Here is a 13,323-nt window from a genome sequence, read left to right as displayed (position 1 = left end):
CTGGATTATTTGGTTAAATGGGAGGAGGAGCTCTAGATGCATTTTGGACTGTTCAACAACAGACAAACAGCGGTCAAGTTCATACTGACTCCGGCAGGACTCCAGTTCCGCTTACAGTCAGGTGGAAAGAAAAAAAAAGGAGGTGAAACTTTAAAGTTTAAAGAGTTCACACTGGGGGTGTACCTGAGCTAGGCCGACCATCCTGTGCTTGTGATTTGGGACGGGGGTGGGGTTTGCTGGGAAGGGAAGAGGGAGTGACGTAGTTGAGGCTGGGGCTGTTAATGTCCCCCTCGCCCACTAGAGTCAGATCGGAAAGAGTGTCCTCCTCCAGCATCTGGACTGATTCTCCCCTGCCAGAGTCCTGGAGGAGACCTCGCTGGGCTCCCTGACTTGGGTGGATGGGGGAGACTGTGCCAGGAAATGGAGGAGGTGGTCTGCTTCTCTCCCCTCTTCCACTCTCAGTGCCCATTCCAGAGTCCAAGCTCTGGGACTGATGGCTTGCATTAAGCAAGTGGGTGCCGCCTACTCCTCCTCCCCTGTCGCCTCCATTTGCCTTATTGCCCCGGTGACCGCTCCGAGGGAAGCTGCCGTTGTTGGAGTGATGAGAATTAGGGGTGGAGCAACTTGGTTCAGGGTTGTGGGGAGCAGGTGGAGTCTGGTTTGTTGCCACTGGTGACAGGCGCAGAAAGTCTGGGAGCTGCAGGTCGTTTTTGTTTAGCAGGCCTCGCTGGTCGTCTGCTCGGTTGCTCTGAGCTTTGGATATGAGGTCGAAGAACTCTGCAGGAACACACGCACACACAGAGCACAGCGCGCATACACACACAAACACGTGAAAGTGTGTACAAGTGTTTTCATTTACACAAATTTATAACCCATGTAACATCTTTAAAAAATACAGTAAACACTTTCATTTTCATTCAGTAAACATGCAGCATTGTGTGTTAATCAATTAGACAGGTCAAAGCTACATTCAGTATAAGCAGAGGTGACTGTGCTACATATAGTTAGCTTTGAAAGCATTTGGTGCTTCTGTAATATCGCAGACAGGCAAAAGGGTTAATGTAATCACAGCCACACAGCTACAGAAACAAAGGAGAGAGATAGAGGGAGGTTGTTCAGTCTTTACCTTCAGCTTCGTCTATATTAATCTTTTTCTGCTTTCTTTTCTCCGGAGCCTTATGGAGAGAGAGAGAGTGGTTGGGCAAGGGCTGGCTGCTTGTGTCAAGGCTGGGCCCAGCCCTGCCGTTTTCCCCTTGGGGATGGGCTGAACCGGCTTTCCCTGAAGGCCTGTCCTCCCCCTGGGAGCCACAAGGAGAGCGGAGCAGGGCATTAGAGCCCTGATGAATCATTGTGGAAGTATGGGAAACAGTAATGACAACAAGTGGGGACCAGTACTACTGATGGTGAGGAGGGTGACAAGTTGTAAATAAGATGTGTGATCAAAAGGTTTCAAAACTCTGGCTATAAAAAGCAAAAATCCGAGTTGTCTCTGTGTAAAGTGCTGCAACACTTCCAGCACTTCTGGTAGATTTAAATCACTCCTAAAAATTTCCCTTCTGAGTACTCGCATCTGGCTTTCTCCAACGTGCACTGGATTTTGTCAGGATTTGACATGTTTGTCTAGAATAGAGAACAAAGCTGACAGGCACCACATTTTAGGTTTTTCCATCCAAAGTTCTCCTTTTAACACCTCAGGATATTGCAGCAGAGCATGGATGGCCTGACCCTGGGGGACACAATTTATACACCATAAACTACTGGATGTGACACAATGAGGAGCATGCTCCTTTTTGTGCTTCTGACCGAATTCTTCAGGGTTACTGCGGGTCTGGAAAATACTCGATGGTCTGTGGGTCGGAGCCAGAGTCTGGCATTACCTGACATGGTTGTTTGACACAGAAGTTGAGTTTTGATTTCCATTTTTGTCCGAGCTCCATGGTGATACTGTCGGCAGGCACTTGCAAGGGGTCAGAAGGGAACTTCTAGGGAGAGATCTAAAAGTAGCAGAAGAACTGCAAGTAGTGCAGCGCTTTACAACGAGCTACCCTCGAATTTGTGTTAAAAATCTTTTTTTGCTTAATATTTTTAGAGTTCTGGTTCCTTGTAAAAACAATTTAATGGGCAGTGATTGACACGAGTTTCACTGATTTGGGGTGTTTGAAAAACAATTAAATGGGATCAAATCATCGGCTGTTTTGCGATAAAGAATCAATGACAGGTACTGGAAAAACTTCAGACATATGCAGTTGATCAAAGACAGCTGAGATGTTCCATTCAGACAGCCATAATGTCCATTGTGTGCACTAAGCATCATCAACGTGTAGGCTAACAGTAGCATACACCACAACACAAGAGGGACCAACTATCAACTACTTAAAGCTGCACTACTAAAGATTGAAGAATCAATAAGGAAGGCGATGAATGACCACTTCAGCTGGTCATCAAACCCCACTAGCTTCAAGAAACCCAGACAGCAAGTTAAAGTTCTACTGCCACCACGAACTACAACCCTTCAAGTGCCCAGAGTGAGTTTTTGAGGTTCCGATACCCGGCAAAAGCTCTATGAACACGAGCTCACATTGCCCAGCGGGTGGGTTTGTTATGGAAAAAAAGAGAACCAGAAACCAGAGAGAAAAGTTGATGATGCATTTGGCCACAGGCAGACCACAGTAATGGAACATTAGGAACCCTGACAGTGTGACGAGGTTATCTGCCCCACAGCAACAGTCCACATAGACACAGACACAGCCACATAATACACCTGCACATTTGTACCACATTGCAAACAGACATGGGTGATTGAAGACAGCAACAGAGACACTTAGTAGCGTGATATCATCAACCAGGCAGTGGAGACATTCGGTGGGTTATGGAACATTCCAGAGCAAGAAATTGGAAATAAGAAGCTGTAGGAGATCTTACTGTTGTTGATTGGTTTCTGCTTGTAGAAGCCGGGAGGTGACTCTTAGAGGGAGCTACTTTCTGTTTGTCTGCTGAACAACACCGGCGTACAGATACACATGCAAAAGGAATAAGAAATGAGACAGTTTTCACATTTGGTATTTACAGGAGAGTGTGTGTGTGTATGTGTTCCTCACCTTTTCCAGGAGAATGTTCTGCTACATCTAATACCACTCGAAGGCCGTCCAGGTTGGAAATAGGAAGACCTAAATCTAAAGGCTCGGACTCTCCACTCTGCATCACACAGACACAAATTCAATAAGAGTTTGATATCATTACCTACATGCCTTTCTGCAGTCTGAGGAGGAGTGACTTACAATGCGTGCCACCAAGTCAGAAAGGTGCAGGCCATATTTGGCCACAACAGGTCTCAGGACTTCAGTCACCGGCTTCGTAGGCTTCGCTTTCAGACCCACTGATCGGTTGATGGGAACCAAGTCCAGTCTAGATTAAAGGAATACAGAGTTACCATTCTGAAATAGCAACTTTAATGTAAACCAAGCTTTTAAAGTCAGAATGCGCCAATGTGGAACTGTTTTTGTACTGTACCTGAACAGGGTGCGCTTTTCTAGTCTGAGGTCCCGAGAGCACAGAGTCATACAGTCTTGGTCCAAAACAAGTGGCTGAGAAACAGAAAAATAAGCACATCAATCATTAAAGAAATCCGGCTAGTTGCATGGTCATAAAGGTTGACAGTTGTAGCTTCTTTAGGTAAAAATCGCCATGCTCACAACAAGCTAAAAAAAAGTACCTGACACGCTTTGAACATAGGAAGTTGATGTATGGTATTTCTAACATTTTGACAAATTGCTTCTTTGTTTGAGAGTGAACAGTATTAAAGCTGTTCACCATGAATCCAAAACATTATCTTTAAATAGAGTAATATGCTAGTTTTATAAAGTGAGGATGAACTACTAGGCTGGAAGCTAATTAGTTTATCCTGAGCCCCATGTTAATTAAAAACAGACAAGAAAACCAAGCCAGACCTACTTTTGTTCGTTTGTGTCATGTGGAATTATTTTTGATTTGTATAGAAGCTTTGAAAAAAAGGATCTTTAAGACTGAACCATATCTAACAGAGTTTTACCTTCTCCCCTCCAACCAGGAAGAGGTCTATAGCTGCCAGGTTGATGCAGAGCTTCTCACAGATGCCCAACAGCAGGTCTCTGATGGACACACCTGCCCTCAGTGGCACAGAGCAACACGAGCCATCTGGCAATGTTATATTACACTGCCTGAAGGGGGCGCCGCCTCCTCCTCGCTCTGCTGACACTGACAATGCACTACGAGAAACATCACCCTGGGAGAAGAAGAAAAAGGTGAAAAGTAAAAACTCTGATTAAAAAAAAAAGTTGTTATTTTAGTTTTAAAGGAGAAGCCGCTCCATGCTGATACGCATCTGATCATGTTTCTTTCCAGACTGACCTCATTCCTTCCCAACCCTGACGTCCCAAGCTCCAGGCTGGCTCCTGAAGACAGCGAACCCTGAGACTCACGGCGCCCATTGCTGCCAGCAAAGTCTAATAAAAAAACAAACCAAAAATATCATTAGTCGTGTCGAGAAAAAAACAGACACAATCATTTCAAACCTAAATTGACAGCAATAATCGAGCTTATGTAGAAAAGAGGGAAAAGACAAAATGAGTTTTATCTATATGTTTAATTTAGCAAGTTCTTTAGAATGTCAAATGCAAACAGCTTTTTGGGATCTGCACACAATCAGTTTTCGGTGACCTTTATGATGAAAAAGTAACTGTACGGCAACTGACATTTTCTAGAAATGTGTTTTCCTTCCTGAAAACTCTTAATCTGCAGGAATTCAATGGAAAAAAAGAAAAAGACTGACTGTAGTTAAAGTCTGTCAGCTCTCGTTTCTTGGGCCCTTTGCCAAAACTCCTGTTTCGGGACCAAGAGAAAAACATCCCTTTCTTCCGATCTCCCGAATCATCTCCTCTGTCCTCATTTACAGATCGACCCGATTTGCTCTTTTTGTCCTCCTGTATGACACAAACAAAAACAAAGAAGAGCACAAACTGGTAAAAACATACAGAAGTACACAAATAATCAGAAAAAATAGTTCTTGTAATCCCATTACAGTACACAAAAGTGCAAATGCACAAGACAGCTGCTGATATTTTAGCCCACAAGTTATTTTTCTGACGTGCTCAAGATAGTTCACATTCCCTGGCCCACAATTTCTATCAATCCTTAATAACAAAAGGATCCCATTTGAATTTTACAATAAATGTGATCACAGTAGCCTCAACAAACTCCCGTGACCTTCTACGTCTATCAGGAGGGTCCAAACCACACTGTTTTTTTAAAAGTTAAGAACAAAGTTTTTGTTTCAAACTAAGCTCTGTTGCATTGCAGGGTAGAAAGCTTTTTGTTGAATTACCTTCTTGGGTGTAGAGAGGTTGGAGCGGTCAGACCCAGTGGTGCTGTGTTTGGAGGTGGGGCTGCTTGGGATGTGGTAAGGATCAGGCAATGGTCTGCCCTCAACCTCTGCCAGCATACACTCCTGGTACAGCAGAGACTTGAGAAACCTTGTGTAACTGTCAAACTTCATCAGGTTGAAAATCTAAAGGAGTGAAGAGAAAGGAAAAGGTGATGAGTGATCAAAAGAAAAGAGCAAAGCAAAAACGAAAGAAGAACAAAAGATTGTGCCCACAAGCAAACACTACAGAATACGGAGAGAAAACAAGAGAGGAGGAGGATTGTAAAGGTTAAGAAACAGCAGCAAAAACTGACAGAAGGAAAGCAAAAAAAGACAAGAGGTTCAACACAACAAAAAATAATTAAACTAAAATAAGATTATATTATTAGATCTGCAAGTCTATAAACCTAATGAATATTTATTACTATTTTTCTGGATTATTTTTTTTGGATGAACAGATGAAGAGGAAATGATGTAAGTATGTATGTTAGTGTTTATATGTTCAATTCAGCATTTGTATGTAAGTCTGAACCTACATCTTTCCTAAACAGTACCATGAGATCCTGGAAAAGATGTGATGTGTGATGTGCAAAAGTACAGAGGGTGCTGGTAGGGATGCCCTCCTAGCCTTGTGACTTTTATCTTAGTCTGAACATCTGAGCTGAGCTGTAGAAATCGATAGCGCTTTTCAGCAAATTCAACCCCTTCAGAAAATACACATTTATGAAGCCATTCGCATCCAAGATACTAGACAGCAATAAAAGAGAAATACTTGACCTTTTGGGCACTCAACACTGTTGCCCATTTTCAATAAGAGTTTGTTTTTCATTCAGTTTTATAAGTAATGACACGTTCATCCTTCTGGGAAATGCTCTTTTCACTTTGTTCTGATGGGGAAGGTCAAGTCAGTGTCACTTAAGCCTTTCAAACGTTACTGCGTATCACCTTGAGGCTTCAATAAATAGTTTTTTCTCACTTAGTATACTACCTGTAGTTGCTGCTCCTTGAACATGTCGGGTTTGGGGGCATTGAGGATGTCATCAGCAAGCTGAGCTTGACTGTCAATGTTAACTGGTGTTGTAGCTTTACTGGACAGGAAGGTGTTGTAGATCTCCCTGGCTCGTTGAGAGAGCTGGAACAAAGGCCAGCAGAAATTGAGAGAGGTGATTAACACATAACTTCATCCCTCATTATTACTAAAAAAAATCCTGGATGGATGTGTGTCATTGGATAATAACACGCTACCTGTTTGTTGTCGTTCTCAGGGACATGGCTGAAGAATTCGCACGCTTGCCAGAACAGGATATTCTCTTCACTGAACTCTTTCTTTAGGAACTCCTTTAGCAAAGGAATAAAAATGGTAATGATTTAGAAAAGTTTGATCAGACAGAGATGCAGTCAGAAGACCCAAGTACCTACACAACAATAAAGCAGGTTTAGAGGTAGTGTAATTATCAACTTCTGATGTGCAGCCTGTCAGCAACTGGTTATCACCAAGGATAATTCATTTTGCTTTTAGATTTCAGAAAATGATTTGTGTGAGGCAGATTTAACAGCGATAGAAACCAAAACAATATACATATATATGTATAGACAATACATGCAACGCAGTATAATGCAGTATACAATATAAATGTGTCAGGTAATATGTTTGTACCTTTAACTTTTATTTCTGCAGAAACACGTTTAAAAAAAATCCAACCTTTAAATAATGCTTTAGCTGATCTTCTAGAATAAAAGGATTTTTAAGCTGGTCATTACAGTGCTGTAGAGTACATTTCAGTCTTTTGACAATATATGATACTGCTGACACAAAAAAAACTACCCTGCACTTTTCAGTACACCATTAGAAAGAGTTGCTTAAAGTCATTTATCTGTCATGAGTATGCGCAGGCCAACACCAGCCAGACGTTGTTATAGTACCGAGAAGTAGCGGACCCCCACGGGGTCCTGCAGCAGTCTCTCAAAGCACACGGCCCAGCTGGCCACTCTCCTCTCAGTGTGGCGCCGGTGGCTCTGGACACTAGGCAGGCTGGCATTACTGTTGAGGCTGTTGTCACTGCTGCAGCCCTGCAGCTCCACGCTGTTCAGCTCTGTTCACACACACACACACACACACACACACACACACACACACACACACACACACACACACACACACACACACACACGTCAAGTGAGTTGAGTTAATTATTATTATTGATGAAGTTCATTTTTTGATTTAATTTCTATTTTAATTACACAAGTGCATTGAAAGCAGCACAGCCTTAGGCTATATGGTCCAGATTATTCTAGTTATAATATAAAGTTCTTCTTTTTTTTTTTCTCAGCCTGTTTTCTTCTGATTGCTGGGGCTTTTGAGTACCTGAAGGCAGGCCTATCAGCAGCATGGAACTTACCAGGGAAACAGTGTCCCAGGAGACAGTCCAGTGAGACTTTCTCGTCCCACAGACATACCTGCTGTGGATTTCCATTGTTTTGTTTTTTGCTTTTTAACTCTCAGAGTGTTATTGAGCAAACTTTCATCAGTACAGTCACAACAAATCGGATACAAACTATGTGATTGATTATGGTACATCAGATTTTTTACTCCAGATGATTTGTTGTAAATGAACGTCCATTATAAGTCCCTTTAACCCAGTGTTTCATAAATAACCAAAACAATAAAATATAACTAGTTTGATACAGTGAAGGTCTAAGATCATATAAAACGACACTTTTACACTCAAATGTAAATTACCTCACAGCAAATATCAGGAAATTCATCACATGAACATTTTTTGTAATTTAGTTGATGACAAATGATGCAGTCATCTAAGATTCTGTATCATGTGATACTGCGATTTACAAAGTTCACATCAAAGTGAATTTCCATAGAAAAATAATTCATGAATACAATGAAAAAAATACGCACTTCCTCTTTTCCTAAGGTCAAATCTGCATGTAGCCACGCTTCACTTGTTATCTTTGTGTAACAATTATATTTCCTTATCCAGATCATATACTTGAAAAGAACCAAACTGGAATTGAAACATTACCTTTGTATCTTTAACAGTGGAAATACTATTGCTATGGTGCACACCCTTGGTTAAAGATAAGCTGTATCACTGTATTTCAACAGACCATTTACATAGATTTTTGCATTAACGCGTCATCATTCTGTTTATTTTTCCCACTGCTAGACCACAGTGCAGCCATGTCCCTAATGCTTAGACAAAATCAGGAGACAGAGAAAGAGTCACACTGAGAATAATCATAATGGAGCTTGAGGCCTGATGAACTGAAAGTGGGTTGCTAAGTTGAGATAAAACAAAACACAAGAACAGCCAGCGGGAAGACATCACCGGTCAGGTGCCCGAAACGACGCACATCCTGTAAATAAACTAAAAAGACCAGTATTGAGCCTACAGCTAAGGTCTTACATGACTTAAAACTTGGAAAGATACGAGGCTATTAACCGAAAGTCCATTGTGAATTCTGCTTCTGCACATTTTTCTTGCGTTTAATGTTATCAGTGACAGTGTTCACATAAAAGGTTATCTCTAATCAGTTTTTCCAAACCGCTTGGCTCATTCATTCGTCTTCAGTTCTCAGCGGCATAGTAAACAACTACAGGGGCTCCTCCTAACATTAACAGCAATCTCTCACTGTGACCGAGAGGCAAACATTTATCCATGTATTGTCTAAACCAAGTATCCTGTTCCATGTCACAGGAGCTGGAGTCTATAACAACACACAGCCAGGACTAATTATCAGTGTATCAGTGAGACAGGCTTATAATACAAAGTCATGGCACAAAAGAAACAACAGGCTTAAAACGACCAAAAAAAAAAAAAAAAAAAAAAAAAAAGCCTCAGACACGATTTCTTGGAGGTTTTGTTATTTACTTGCTTTACATATATTTATTTCTTTACCTTGCATATTTTCCTCTGCAAATTAAAATCTTAAAAGAGAATCTTTCACATTATTCTCAGCCAGAGTTTTACTTGTCTGCAGACACAGCTAAAGGCAACACTTATACTTTTTCCTAGCTCCCATGAAGTCTCTGCAGTAGAGTCACAGCTGGCAGACATCTGGATCCACACACAGTCTTGGGTTCACCCTCTGATGATGACATTTATGTCATTTAGATCTAAGCAGATGCCTGTATCTCCCAGAAAGCAACTATAAATCATCCAAGCCAACAGACATACCAAACAGCAAGCTTATCCCGATCAGCAACTCCATTTCATGCACACACACACACACACACACACACACACACACACACACACACACACACACACACACACACACACACACACACACACACACACACACACACACACACACACAATTGCACTCCCTTATGGCAGCAGCCTCCCATAGCACTACACTGAGCACCACCACAGTGCAAACACTACATGACAGAGATCCCAAAGTGTTAACACTGCCTGTCAAGCCTCCGAGTCCCAGTTTGATCCATCACTGGCAGGCTGCACTTAAACAAGCCTAAACAAGCCTGATCCAAAAAGTTGGATCTTTACACACTAAGACCCCCAAAAATCTGTAGTGCCAGACACCACAGGAAAAAAAAACTCCCATCCTCTGTCTACACCAAGGCTTCAGAGATGTTTCAATGGCAAAATTTTAATGTTGTTACTAAAAGGCATTTTACAGTGACAATTATGATAAGCAGTGAGTGAGATGAGTAAAGTAAGATTTACAAAAGGAATTTCTTAGGATTCTGTCCAATAACAGAAATTTTAAAAAAAAAACTGACACAAAGTTTCTAACTCGGTATTCCACTGAAATTCCGTTTAATTTTCAATAGATGAGAAACAGCACAGCAAACACAAAGTGAACTGTAGGAAAACCACAACACTCAATCATTGCCCTACTCAGACTTTACAACATTAACAGCTGCTGTACAGACAGGTTAAACTCATTTATTATCCACCTGTCAACTGGTAGTTCCAAAACCATCTGTCTAACAAGCAATCTCCATCTTGTGGTATTTTTCTTTAACTTCCTTCACGGGCCTAAAAAAACCAAACTGAATTTTCAACATGAAAAACCTTCTGCTGTCCAACATGTTGGCTTCATTGCTTCCCTGTGAACAAAATCTGCATTTCCTTCAGTTGGAAAAACAAGTATTCAAAGCTCCAGCTATCTCCTCACCTGGGTAAAGCTGGTAGGAGCCTGTGTGGTGCCAGCGGGGCAAGTAGCGAATCCTAAGGGGTAACCAAGTCCCTCCATCCATAATCCCCCTATCGGGGCCCCTCATGAACTCCAACACAAGAGGGCTGAACGCATAGTCCAAGAAAGGGCCCACATACACACACTCACACACACTTTTACACCAAAAGAGAAACAGAGAGAAGGTGGGAAATGGAAAAAGAAGGAGGATATAATGAGAAAGAGAGAGAGAGAGAGAGGTTGCTGCTGGTGAGCAACCTGGATGACAACCTGAGAAAGCACAGAGAGAGTCAGGTCACAACATGCACACGCACCTGCATGTGCATTCACACAGCTCTGTGAGCTTCCAGCCAGGGTAACCGATACAAGCACACACAGGCCTCAGAAAGATGAATAATTCAAAGCCGAGAGAGAAGGGAGATAAAAATGCCGGGCACACGCGCGCGTATACATAGTGACACGGACACACGCACACGCTGCAGTATTGATGAGGAGCTTGTTAAAGGAAGGCCACTACTGAGGCTAATGAGGCCTGCAATACAGATGTTGTGGCGCATCTGGTGGAATCCAGTGGCTACATCAGGGCTGGTATATAAGGAGATGATTTAAAGCTACATTTTACACATTCTTTTAATTTTTTTCAATAAATCAGTCTAAGCATTGAAATGAGGCAATTTTAGACTTGAGCAATGGAAATGGGCTCCTACATTATGCAGGAGGTAAGCCGGCTAAAATCTACTCGATATACATAATTTATGCATCATAACGTATAGTGATTTTACCCATACGGCGTGTGTGTGCACAGAGTTACATTTCTCTCACTTGATCCTGGTGACAGTGATCTAACACAAGACAAAACGAGAACACCGTTGCAAAATGAGGAACCTGATTAGTCCCTTAGTTGTCATGTTCCCTATCTCATGCAAGAAAAAATATTAAAGGAGAGAAGTCTCACAAACAACACATTCTATCTTCCAGAGACATGCATTGTGGAAAAAGTGATGATAAACACTTCTACATTCAAGCTCACAGTAAACACGTCCACCATAAAATTCAGCGCTTCCCACCCCCCGTCTTGTTTCTCACCTCCTCTGCATTCTTTTATCTCCCATCTGCCATAAAATTTATCTTTCATATACATTTATGGGGTGTTAAAGCACAGTTTATCACAAATTAGAGCCAGTCTAACAAATCATGAAAATACACTGTGCGAATGGTCTGTCATCCTGATTAAAACAACAGTACCAAGACAACTGAAAAACAACAATGACAAAACACTAGAAAAGCACATCCTATGCAGCTTTCCAACAAGTCTCACGGAACTGGAACTGTTAGTTTTTGCATCTTGTTGGCACAGACGTTAAAAAATGCCTATTATATAGCCCCACCATGGGAAGATATGTAAAGTGAGTTATACAACCACTGACGAATGATCAAACAGCGTCTGTAACGCCTTCCCTTTGCAACACCTTCTCAGCCTGGAAACTGGCAGCCTGAATCTGATCAAGGCTTCTTCACAGATATTTGCAAGCCGTGATGACAAAAAGTGAAGTTCTATCTCGTCACCTGGGAGGAGACTTTGTCTGAAAGTTTGTATTAGTACAACTGTTGCAGCGTTTTTTAACTTTTAAATATTACACTGTGGTAATATGTGAACCATTATATCTAATCTACATCTCTGTATCATAAATACGCTTCTAAGGATTACAGAAGCAGAAAAAAAACCTACCAGTTGCTTCGTTATTATATTTACAAATTTGGCTTTATATTTAGCTTGCAGCCAGCCACCAGCAGCAGAATAAGCACAGGTATGGCAGAAAAGCAGGCCAAACTAGCTCGCCTGTTGCTAGAGAAGTTATTGAAAGCAGACCAATGTTAGCTGGGTGCTACTGTGAGCATGGCCACGATGAAACGCAAGACCTAAACTGATAAAATACTCGATACACGCTAAATGAACCGCATCCTAACAACTCAAGAATGCAAGGTTTTGTACAATTATGGTAAAACTCACAATGGAGTTTTCTTTTCCATTATCGTGCATTTACTGCACTTGAAAAATGTCTACTTTAATTTTACTGAACTTGCAACGTAGAAAAAAAACAGCAAAACTAAACATGTCCCAGCTTGATGAGGACAGAGTCGGAGCACTGAAGGTGGTGTAAAAGCCACCTCTGCAGAGAAATTGATGCATCAAAGTTATGGTGCAAGACAAAACAAGATCACCATTTCTAAAATGATTTCAGAACAGCATTTGTTTTCCCTTTATTTTAGTGCTGTTGTTTTTCCCCCTTCTAATTACTACACAAAACTTTAAATTTTCAATAAAATTCCCCAGCTCAAGTAAGAAGAAGACCTGAAAATGATACTGAAATAATACAAAAATTTAAGGCATATTTACTCACCTCCATCAGAGACTGCAGCAGACTGTAAAAAGCAGAAAGACATGAGTTAGGATCTTTCTTCATCACACAGATGACACACATTAAAATCAGCTCACACAGGGCATGAGGCCCAAGAGGCCAGAGCATGCACTTTTGGCCACATGGAGACACAGACAGACTGACTGAGTTTCTAATAGGAATGATTCCATTATCAACACAGTTTCACATCATGACACAGCCAGATTAGCACCCACATTCATTGTCTTCTGCGTGGGTGGAATCGTCTGTTAACTGGCTGCGCTTGCTCTACAAGAAAACTCAAAAGGGTGGGGCCTACTGTCTGGGTGTATGTGTGAAAAGGTTAAG

The 13,323-nt window shown here is 41.6% G+C and overlaps 1 protein-coding gene across 1 annotated transcript; it reads right to left on the bottom strand.

Moving 5' to 3' along the window:
• Positions 1–166: 166 nt before the first annotated feature.
• On the bottom strand, positions 167–13,021 carry rgs12b (regulator of G protein signaling 12b). The gene is made up of 14 exons (XM_085356645.1): positions 12,979–13,021; positions 7,322–7,491; positions 6,644–6,736; positions 6,387–6,530; positions 5,360–5,542; positions 4,808–4,958; positions 4,387–4,481; positions 4,049–4,261; positions 3,511–3,584; positions 3,279–3,405; positions 3,099–3,195; positions 2,923–2,993; positions 1,127–1,298; positions 167–777 (listed from the first exon to the last, which is right to left on the bottom strand). Exons 1-14 carry the CDS (start codon positions 13,019–13,021, stop codon positions 167–169), a joined length of 2,244 nt encoding a protein of 747 aa, XP_085212771.1.
• Positions 13,022–13,323: the final 302 nt, after the last annotated feature.

The sequence above is a fragment of the Diplotaxodon limnothrissa genome, linkage group LG6, assembly GCF_057381915.1.
Source record: "Diplotaxodon limnothrissa isolate DT_005_m linkage group LG6, D_limnothrissa_male_GT1.1, whole genome shotgun sequence".
NCBI classification, from domain to species: Eukaryota; Metazoa; Chordata; class Actinopteri; order Cichliformes; family Cichlidae; genus Diplotaxodon; species Diplotaxodon limnothrissa.
The sequence above is the reverse complement of the archived record's forward strand: the minus strand, read 5'-3'. Positions and strand labels throughout refer to the sequence as shown.